The sequence below is a fragment of the Lontra canadensis genome, unplaced genomic scaffold, assembly GCF_010015895.1.
Source record: "Lontra canadensis isolate GAN:19392208 unplaced genomic scaffold, GSC_riverotter_1.0 scaffold65, whole genome shotgun sequence".
NCBI classification, from domain to species: domain Eukaryota; kingdom Metazoa; phylum Chordata; class Mammalia; order Carnivora; family Mustelidae; genus Lontra; species Lontra canadensis.
The window spans coordinates 6,031,685-6,042,881 of NW_022631059.1; the positions used below are offsets into that span (position 1 = coordinate 6,031,685).

At 49.8% G+C, this 11,197-nt stretch overlaps 1 protein-coding gene across 1 annotated transcript; it reads right to left on the reverse strand.

Annotated features, from left to right (window-relative positions):
* Positions 1-2,245: 2,245 nt before the first annotated feature.
* Positions 2,246-10,116, reverse strand: FAM210B (family with sequence similarity 210 member B). The gene is made up of 3 exons (XM_032878933.1): positions 9,914-10,116; positions 3,973-4,148; positions 2,246-3,564 (listed from the first exon to the last, which is right to left on the reverse strand). Exons 1-3 carry the CDS (start codon positions 10,097-10,099, stop codon positions 3,348-3,350), a joined length of 579 nt encoding a protein of 192 aa, XP_032734824.1. The 5' UTR covers positions 10,100-10,116; the 3' UTR covers positions 2,246-3,347.
* Positions 10,117-11,197: the final 1,081 nt, after the last annotated feature.

Genomic DNA, 11,197 nt, shown 5'->3' on the forward strand with positions numbered 1-11,197 from the left:
GGTACAACTGGCCTGGCCTGGGAACTTTCAGGGTTCACTGGAGCTGCAGGTGGTCAGGACAGAGGAAGTCTTCAACTTCTATGTCCATACCTGCTTCTGACCACGTTTTCAGTAAGATGCAAAGAGCTTTACATGTGGGGTAAACTAATTCTTTGCAAACTGATTTTACAAGCATGGGTCTTTTTTTTTTTTTTTTTTTTTTTTAAGATTTTATTTATTTATTTGACAGAGAGATCACAAGCAGGCAGAGAGGCAGGCAGAGAGAGAGGAGGAAGCAGGCTCCCTGCTGAGCAGAGAGCCCGGATGCGGGGCTCGATCCCAGGATTCTGAGCTCATGACCTGAGCCGAAGGCAGCGGCTTAACCCACTGAGCCACCCAGGTGCCCCATAAGCATGGGTCTTAATTCTCTGAAGGAATGTTTGCTTAATAGAATCCCTCATTTCCAGCCATGGGGGATCAAGCCTGCTGCCCCTTCAGTACCCCTGGTAGAGGATTCCTTTGCTCCCCTTGTTATCTGGCTCCCAAGGGACACCTGGCAAGTTATTAAAATTTATTACTTTGGAGTTATGGCACGTATATAAACTTTTAATAAACTTTAAAAATAAGGACGCAAATACATCTAGGCTGCACGGGTAATTCTGTTCACTATCGGTTCACTGTTGGCCTGGAAATGAGCAGGTGCCACGAAAGGAGCCGGTGTATCCCTTTCCGATCTCGTGTACTATGTGCTCCTAGTGCATAAAGCTACATATCTGTTTCTAGCTGCCATCATCTCCTTGACCAAAGAGGGTGAACTTGACCTTGGAAATGCTGAAGTTCCTGAAAACTAATACAGAGCTATGCTTTCATGGCTGACCTTTGTTCAACAAAAGGAACTAGATACTAGAAATGACTACTTCCATGTCAGCTTTGGTGACACTGTGACAGAAGCTTCAGAACACAACTGAGTAAAGCTGCAGGTGTCCATCCGGTTAGCCACCTCGGGATAAAGGAGCTTTTTCAGTCTTGAGTTAACCAACTTTTACATTCCCAAAGTAGTCTTTCATGTGCCATCCACCCAAGTGATAGTTAATATGACATGACCAACTTTACCAGTGACACCAGATAAACTTCTGTCATTTCCCCAGAATCCCCCACGAGCAAACAAAGTAGCTCACTGTAGTAGCGCACCATTAACAAACCAGTCACACACAGGGCTGCTTCCTAGTCAGCAACAGTTATGGCTTAACCAAACGAGGAATCCAAAGTTCTTCGTACACTACAAAGATGTTTATTTGTTTCAGGGAATTTAAGCGGCTCATTTGGTCAAATACAAAATCGGGTGAACAATGGCTTACATTTTTAAAATAGATCATGTTTTATTCCCTAGTTCCATAAAAACAGTGTAAATACAAGCATTCTGTACATCTCGCTGGTGAAGTCACATATTCCCTGATCCTTTGATCTCATCTTCTCCAGGTTCTCTGTTCTGCTGGGGCCACTGGCCGCAGGAGTGGAGCGGATGTGGGGCTTAGAAGAAAAGGCCATGGCTGTTTGGTTTGGTGACTAGTTTTATTGCTTTCCTGTCAGTCCCACTTCCATTCCTCCAAACGTGGAGTCAAAGTTTAAGATTTCAGCCCTTGAACCTGTAGGACCCACGGTCAACTTTTTTTTTTTTTTTTTTTTGCATAGGCATTACTAGGGATCTGAGTGGTAGGGAGACTGTCGGGAAGGTGGTTAGGAGCATGAAGCCAACTGTCCTTGGAATTAGATCCCAGAAAGGCAGTTCCAATTTGAAATCGATAAAGCCTTTTGGCAATGGGCTAATTGCTTTAAAAGGGCGGCCGTGAGGGGGGCCCAGAATCCACTTTTAACGATCTTGCAAGTGGAGAATTTGTTCCATAAAGCTTCTTGTAAAAGTTAACTGAAGTAAGGGACATAGGTTACGAAGGCTTAATCAGGGAACAGTCAGCAGCAGGTTGGTAAAACCACGATGGTCAATTTCTAGTTCCTTTAGTCTTCTGATTGTCCTTTCTGCAATTAACCCTCCCCCCACAAAGTGGATCACCCTGGACCAGGGTGGCAGGGCAGAACTGGTTGAATGGGGGTCCCAGTGTGGACAGTGCTGAGGGTGGATACAGCCCTGAAGGGAGCATTACATGAATCCCACAGAAAGGCATTCCCTCCAGTCTGCCTGCTCCTAAGCATTCCAGGGACAAAAATGTCCATTTGAATCTGTGTGCTTGTTTCTGTTTTTAATAATGTCCCTCACAGCAAGGGGGGGGGGATGGGAAGCTCAGGTCAAACCTCCTTTATCAGGTAAAAGTGGCTCAACAGAAGGTAATTACACCTGCCTGACCCCTCCCTCCCAGGCTTGTATTATGTTGTATTTCCCAGCTGCCTCCCATTTACAGCAACTGCCTCTCATTTTCCTTTTTAGAGAGTGATATAAAATATTTTTCTACATAACAATTTCAACTCAAAAAAATATAAGTAGCAACACAATGTAAACATGGTGATGATAGTTCTGGAATGTCTGACGTTTGAGAGATAGAGGGTTAAGCAAAGATTGTCTTAGCTTTCCATGAGTGCAGTGTCCAAGCTCACCTGTGGATTAGGCCATCAGAAGCCATGTGATGCCATTACTATTGAACAGAATTTCCATTTTTTACCCCAACAGAGACAAATGACCTTGACCTACTTCAGTGAAATTTGAGAATGTCCAGACTGGAAGGTGTTTTAGCATCAATGAAACACCAGAGATACTGGTTATTCTTCCTCCCTAAAAGAAGGGTAATGAACGTCGATGCGTTGACGCTAATTTAGATCCTGATTACATATTGTTAAGTCTTAAATTCGGCTTCATTAACGGTAACACTGGAAGCTGCTTTGTAGATACTGTGCATGAAACTGCAGGCGGCCTGACAGCAGACACTGGAGGAAGGGGAATTTTAAAAACCGGCTTAATGAATCGTTGCCCTTTAAGAATTTGAGCGAAGATTAACCCCTGAGGGCTTTCGCAGACTAGAACCTCAACAGTCATCTTCCAGAAGGACCGTCTGTAGGCGAACAGTTTTGAGATGACAACTCAATTTGTGATGACAACTCAATTTGTGACGTTTCACTGACATTTTAGATTACGTGTACAAATTCTATGAGGAACAGCATTAACAACATTTGTAAAGCAAAATAATTACAATTATTAAAAAACCTGAATTTTGTTGCCAAAGGGAAAACTTATTCATGAGAACATAGCAATTAGCTTCCTGTCCCCACCCTACTCCTAACCTCCCCCTCAACCCCGGAAAAGCTCTATGCTAAAATGAACCCAAAATTTCTATTTAAAAGAAACAGGTTTGAAGCGTTCATCAAGGCTTTGCAGCTGGAGGTTTAAAAAATCCCACTTTGCGAAAATATCTGACGATGAAGGGCACGGACACTAAGGTGATGCTGATTCGCACGGGGGCAAATAGCTTGTGGATGGCGTAGGCCACAACAAAGGTGCTTGTGCCTGCTGCCATCTTCGACTGCACCAGTGACTCTTTAAATCCGAGTTTGAGCAGGATTGCAGACATGTCCACACCACTGCGGAAGGAGACCATCGACAACAAAAAGGATTATCACAAGGGGTTAAATTAGTCGATCAATGTGGCTCTAAGATTTAAACTATTTTTTTTTCAGATTTTATTTATTTGACACAGAGAGAGAGAGAGATCACAAGCAGGCAGAGAGGCAGGCAGAGAGAGAAGGGGAAGCAGGCTCCCCACTGAGCAGAAAGCCCGATGCGGGGCTTGATCCCAGGACCCCGAGATCATGACCTAAATCGAAGGCAGAGGCTTAACCCATGAGCCACCCAGGTGCCCAGATTTAAAGTATTTAAAAAACATGCTGGAAGCAGCTAGACGAATACACATTCATAGGAAAAATGTTCTCATTTGCAAGAATCCTACATGACCGTAAAGAACAAAGAGATGTTCCTGCCAGAGCTCTTACCTTGAAACCACCATGTAAAATATCCCCAAGGAGATCAGGGAGATTCCGACGTGCAGTGACACGCCCACGGCACCATACTCTTGGAAAATCCTTCTCAGCTGCTGTGACTTGCTTTGCTTTTCCTCCTCCGAGCTGCTGACGGGAGGGGCTGGCGTCGCGGTGATCTTGCTGGGGTCCTGCGCACAAGGAGGAAGGGGAGATGCTCTGGGGCAGCAGCAAGGCGGTTAGCGACCGTCAGGAGCTTTCATATCGTGCAGGGTTCCACCCTCCCTCTGCCCAGCGATGGACCAGTTACTCCCTACCTCCTCGGTCAGCTGGTGCCCACTTCGTCACTGAGCATGCTGAAAGGCTAGGTGCCGGGTACGATCGGCAGAACAATGGCCCCCAAGATCTCTGGGTCCTAATCCCCAGAGCCTGTGACTATGTTACCTTACATGGCAAAGGGATTTTGGAGATGGGACTAGGCAGGGCATCATGGATTTTCTGAGTAGGACCAATGTTATCTCAAGGGTCCTTATCAATGAAAAGAGGAAGGCAGGGGGTCAGGGACGGTGTGACTACAGTAGCCGGGTCAGAGATCTGAGGAAGGGGCCACCGGCCCATGAGTGCATGTGGCCTCTAGATGCTGGAAAAGTCGTGAAATGGATTCTCCCTTAGAACTTCCAGAAGGAACAAGCCCTGCCCATGCCGTTAGCCCAGTGAGACCTGTTTTGGACTTCGGGCCTCCAGGCCTGTAAGATAATAAATATGTGCTGTTTGAAGCCACTGGATTCCTGGTAAGCTGTTAGAGCATCAACAGTAACTAAAACTGTGGGGCATACACACTTGGGGACACTGATGGTGCTTTACTGAGCACTCTCCCAGCCAGGCAGTGCTCAGAAGCTTCTCTCCATCTGCTGTCGGTTTCCATCCTCATGACCACCCTCTAGGTAGACACTGTTTTTTTCTCCCCACTTTCCAGAAGAGCAACACAGGCATCAAAGGCCAAAGAATTGGCCCAAAGTCACCAAAACTAGAACCCAGGTCACCGGGGTCCACAGCCTGAGCACATGACAACCATCCTAGACTCCACAAAACAAGGACAGTGGGTGCAAAAAAAAAAAAAGAAAGAGAAAAAAAAAAAGAAAAAAAAAAGAAAAAAAATGGAGCAGAAGCTACGGTATATTTACTACCAGAATCAAGGTTTTCCCTGGAGATCTGAGCAGATACAGGGAGGGCCAAGTCCTGGGCCATAAATGCACTGGCCTGAATTTGCACAGAAACAAGTCACTGGACTTGGCTTCTCTTAACATTTATCAAGCACCTACATGGCCTGGAATGTTTGGCAGAAATAAAAAAAGCCAAGAACGCTGGATTTCTTTTAAAAAAGTCTCCTCAATATGGAGAGTGCCTTTTTTTCTGAAAAGATCTCTAGAATCCTAATGACCTGTTTCAGAGCTCTTCCTGGGAGGAAGTATCTGGGTCAATGAGCTCCAGTTTCTGCCTTGTAGCACGATGGCTTTTTCTTTGTATTTTTAGAGCAGGCTGCACCCGAGCAGCATTTCAAAGGCAAGAGGGAGGAGTATGATGCCCAGAGTCCCTGGGAGGGAGGCTCAGGACTCCCCAAACGAAAATGAAACAACATAGGGGCTCAGAGCAGCACCTCCAAACCTCACAAGGCTCCCCAGGGCTGCAGGGGACCTCCCAGCCCTGTCCTGCTTCAGGAGCCCCTGCCCTGCCTGTGGGGCGGGCCGGGGTGGGGGAGCTTTGCTCATGAGCTCCCAGAGGGCTCAGGTGATGCTGGTCCACTTGTATCTGTGTCCAGGTGCCCAGCGTCTGATTTCGTGTTCTGGGGAGAGGCCTGGGCCTGGGATTTGTTATCAGGTGTCCAGGGTTGCCAGGTAAACCCCTGCTTACCAATCCTGCCTCACCTTGCCAGGCTTTCCCCCACTCAGCATGTTCTCCAGGGGGGCCTTGACCCAATGTGGGGCTCGAACTCACAACCCCGAGATCAAGAGTCGCGGACTCCACCAACGGAGCCAGCCAGCTGCCCCTCAGAGAGTGCATTCTGCTAGGCAGTGGCGCATAACTTCCTTTGAAAGGTTCTGGGGAAACTACCTGTGTCCTCAGGTTAGGTCCCCCTCTACTGAGCCAGGTGCTGGGCTTAGCGCTTTAAAGGTGTCATTTCATAAAAACCCTCACGGTAACCCCCATGATGTGGGCACGTCTGTGGCTCCCACTTTGACAGGTGGGAGAATGAGGTTCGGTGCGGGGGCGGGAGAGTGGTGAGCTGGCCGGCCACAGGGCTTCATGTCCTGTAAGAGCTGGACACTCTGAAAGTTCTGGAACACTTTTCCAGGACTTCAAGGCTTTGGCAGGGAGACAGAAAACCAGTCAGTCTCCTAAAGGTTGGCCAGCACGTGTGACTTCCCCTTTTCTTCAAACCTTTCGTCTGCCTCTTCCTCCGGCCCGCCAGAATGGCAGCTCAGAGCTCGGGTTCTTTCTGATAAACACGGCCCCACCCGCCTTTGGTGCTGAGCAAGCAGTGCCTATGGGAGAGCTGCCAGACGTCAGGCCCTGATAGGACAATAATCTACAATCCCCAGTCCAAGTGCCACACGGCATTCTGAGGCAGAGGAGGGAGAAAGCCCCTTTCATTTCCCACCCTTGACACTTGGCCCAACCAAACTTAATTATGCCCCATCTGTCCATTCACCAGAGCCCAGTGGAGCTGTCTCTGTTGAGGGCTCTTTTCTTTACAACTTCTATTTTGGCAAAAGGCCTTTTGGCCAAAAAAGAAAAATAAAGAGGCAGCCAGACTTCCAGCCACAGAATGACCCGCATCTGCTGAGAAACAATGGGAGGGATAAAATATTCAGACACAATGGACCACTTCCTGGTAGCCGGTTCTTTGTGAACCTAGAGTTAGAATCTTGGGACAATTTTCTTCCTTTTATCATGGTAAAAGGAAGTATCTTCAAGCACTGTGAACCAGTCGTTTTCTTCCTAAGCCTGGAAGAGACTGAAGAAGCTAAAATAAGGGAATTTCTGAGGGGGTGGCTTGCAGGGAATGGAAACTTTTCAGACATTCACGTCTTTGTGAAATATTCCCCCTAAGTCCCTGTGCTATGTCGTCAGGCACTGCCCTGGGTGCCTGTAACATGACACACGCCCCTGGTGTCTGGACTCAGCCAAAGTGTCTTTACAAATCCTTGTGTGTGCCTGTGCGATTGCCACCCCCCAACCCCAAGCCAAATGTTTATTAAGGTACAAAAGGCTCTTTCAGAAGGGGCAGGAACGTTCGAAGAACAGAACATTTGAAGAATAAAGCAAAGATGTTGCTCACGAGTTGCTCACATTGGTTGGAGTACCACCTGTTTTCATTCATTCAGTAATAATAATACTGAACACAACACTACATTGTATTTATTTTGTACCAAGCACTCTTCTGAGTACTTTGAAAATATTAATTCAGATAATCCTCACAACAACCTTGTGAGACAGGCACTACTATCATCCTCCCTGAACAGAAGAGGAGCCTGGAAGCCCAGAGAGGTTGAGTAACTTCCAGAGGGTCACACAGGAATTACCTGTCAGGGGTGGGATGGAAACCTACTGGGTCCAAGGCTTTTGCTCTTAACAACTATGCTGTGCTTCTCACTTATTCAGGGATAACTGCTCTATGAGGGGTGCTGCTCTAATTGGGGGAGACAGAACAATGAATGAAAAAGAACTCTACCGTCAGGGGGCCCAAGTCTAGTGGGGGAGGGTAGCGACAATAAACAGAAAAGGAAAGTATCAGGGCTGCTAGATAGGACAAGTGCAATGGAGAAACACCACAGAGGGGAGGCAGACTGGCAGGACTGTCGGGGGGATTGCGGCCAGTTTAAGGTCATTAAGGAGGGGATCCCTGAAAAGGCAGCACATGAGCAAGAACTGACAAAAGACACTGGGGCTCAACGAGAGCCAATCGTTTGCCTAAGATTTCCCTCCTGTAGTGTTTAAGTGTAGGCAGGCTGGGCTGTTCTGCGAGGTGACATGACACGAATCAGGTTAAGTGAAAGGGGCAGGATTCTCCTGTGGCTTTACCTCCTTCCTCCCGGTTAGAGTGGAGACCCCACTGAGGCAGACGTGGGAAGGTCTCTCAGGTACTTAATTAAAATCCTGGCATGTTTGGAGACTCTAGCTGCACTCCCTCCTCCCAATGGCCCAAAACAAGGTGCCTGTGGGTAGCCAGGAGCAGCTGACAGGGGAGATCCCTGCACCTGCTCCCAGGCCCCAACGGTGATGTATTTTCTCAAGAAGATGACACTTTGAGTAATGAGCATCTTTTGCCCTAACATCCTGTTAGGTTCTGACCCCACTTGGATCCTTCCCATCTACCAGATAGCAGGAGAAACAAGCACAGCTCATGGGGCCCCGTGATTTATACATTTATTGCGACAGTAACATCAATAGCTAACTAATTTAGAATGTCCCCGATGGCAGGTTTCACACTCATGCTCTAAGAAATGTGAATTGTTAACATCCCATTTTACAGACGAGGAAACTGAGAAACAGAGAAGTGGGGGAATCTGATCAAGGCCACAGAACGATTGAATAGACAGGAATATGGGGAGTCTGAGACCACACTCGTTACTACTATATGCACATATCATGCCCACACATACGCATGTTCACGCGTGCTCACACACACACACCCCTGCCAGTGCCAGGGCCTCTGCTGGGGGCAAAACTGATGTGGCTCATGGGACAGACAAGCAAGTTAGGAGACCATTCCAGATGATGACTGCAGAGAGAATCCACACCCAGGGGGCTGAGGGAGGCCAGTGGAGGCACCCAGGGCATCTCTGGTGGTCAGGAAAGGCTTTCTGGAGGAAGAGACAGAGGGACTGATCCATAAAGAATCGCCAGGAGGAGGCCAGATGTGTGTGGAGGGCTCAAGGTTTAGAGACAAGATCTGCTGCCGTTCGATGGGGGAGCAGATGGCAGGAGGCATGTTAAGGGTGTGAGTCAAATCCCCATGCAACATTCATTCAGGAAGCTCCACAGGCACTGTGCTCAGGCCTGCTTCAGCTCATGGAATAGTCCCCCAACTCTTGTTGGGAAGCTGCTATCTGTAGCCCTTTGAAAGGTCAGCAAACAGGCTCAGAGCCTGCAGCCTATGTGGGTTGAGGTGACAGGCTAGTGAGTGCAGGCACAGGGATCCCATCCTTAAGCAAAGAAATGGACTGCAGGAGGCCAGGTTCTGCGTGTTCCAACTCGTCAGTCCTGTGTCTCCAGACTGAGCTACTTACCGTTTTTCTTTAAGGAGACAAACTTCAAAAGAAAAAAACAAAAACAAAAAAACTTAAACTTTTTTTTTTTTTTTTAAAGAAAGTCGGGGGATTACCTTCTGAAGGGAAACCAGTTTCATGTATCATATAAAGAAGGTAACCAAGATGAAACAGGACAGAACACTGTTTCTTGCCTGAGTCTCGCCCGAAGCCCTGCAGGGAGGACTGCTCTTTTGCTTAGATAACAAGGGAGTAGCAGCAAGTGATGGGGGTGTTCGAGACAGCAGCACCCCCGGAGCCGGTCTCCTTGGCCCCGTGTGGAGGATCCGGCGCTGCTTGAAGGGGAAACAACTCTGACAGCCATGTGAGCACGCTGAGAGCAAGTCCAGGCCCCAGTTACAATTCTCTCGGCTACCGCCACGGTGCCGGCCCACGCTGTGGGAACGTGGGGCTCTGCCAGAGACTGTGTGACCTTGGGCAGATAACCAGCCCTCCCTGAGCCTCAGTTTCTCCAGCTGTCAACTGGGAGGATCGCTTCCTTGGCTTGTAGGGATTGGGGCCTCGGGAGCCCTGGAGGGGGTGGGGGTGTCTAGGTCTTAGAGAGCTGCACGACTAAAGCTCTATTTTGGCGAAGATGGACCGGGATCCGGGCGCCCGGGGGCCGGGATGGGGGTGGGGAGGCTTACCTGGCGGCCGCGGCTGTCCCCGCCGACCGCGCGCAGCAGCGGGGCATCGGGCCGGGGCCGGAGCAGCGGCAGCAACAGGGGGCGCGGCGCGCAGTGGGCTGCGGCGCCCAGGAGCCAGGAAGCGCGAGGCCGTACCCGGGCGCCCACCCTGCGGGCGGGGCCCAGGAGCGCCAGCAGCCCGGCCATGGCGCGCGGCTAAGCGCTGCCGCCGGCGCAGCGAACAGCAGGGGAAAGGAGCGCCGGTGGGCGGGGCCCGCCGGAGACCGGAGCGGCGTGGGCGGGGCCGGAGCCGCGCTATCCGTCCCTGGCCCTGCCCACCGGCTCCGCCTCTCCGGAACGGCACGCCGGGTGGGCGGGGCCGGAACGGAGCGAGCCCTCCAGACCCCGCCCCTCGGGAGCCCGAGGCGCACGCGGAGTGGGCGGGGCCGAGCCGCGAGATTCCTCCCAGGCCCCTCCCCGCCCCGCCCCACCGGAGCTCCAGCCTCGAGTAGAGTGGGCGGGACCGGACCCCGAGCGCTAGGCAGAGTTCGCCGGGCGGGAGATTCGTGCCTTTTCCATATCCTTGGAGTTTAGGCGGTGTCGGCTCGGCTGTGTTCTTTTGGTTAGAAGAGAGTCAGAGGACAGCCGAGATTCAAGAGCGAGGGGTTAGATTCCTCCGACGTGATGGAAAGTGGCGATGTCACCTGTGGAAGGCTTCTGGGATGGGAAATACTGTTGTGACCGTCTTTGAGAGACGCAATCTGCCACAGTACTCAATAACTATTAACTGATGATAATGATAATAATCATCTTTGGTCTCCATTCTACAGAAGAACTGAGTTTCAAAGAAATGGTGACTTCCCTGAGGCATCTTCATACACTTTTCATGCCCAATATCTTTAGCATTTTTTGGTTGAAACTAGAGGATTCTAAATGTTTCTAGATCTTCGCTATTTTAGGCAGAAAATAATTTAGCACAGGGAATTAGTGCTTGGAAAATAACTGGAAAAGCTAGAGGAGTGGGCACTAGGCTCTTCCCCAGGAGAGACTGCTTGGACACAGCAACACTGGCCTGTAACAACCGGCAAGGTGAGCATCAGGAGTTGGCCAGTGGAATGAATGTGCTCTAGAACTCACTGCCACAGCTCTGATCCAGGGTGCAGCACTGCTTTCCAGCTCCCACAAAACAGGTCACTGGACCCTGGAAAGGCAGTCGGGCTGCTGACTCTGCCACAACTTCTTGTCCACACCCATGGCCTGGCGACCGGCACCTGAATTCTGTTGCAGGAAACCCCCAATCTCTGC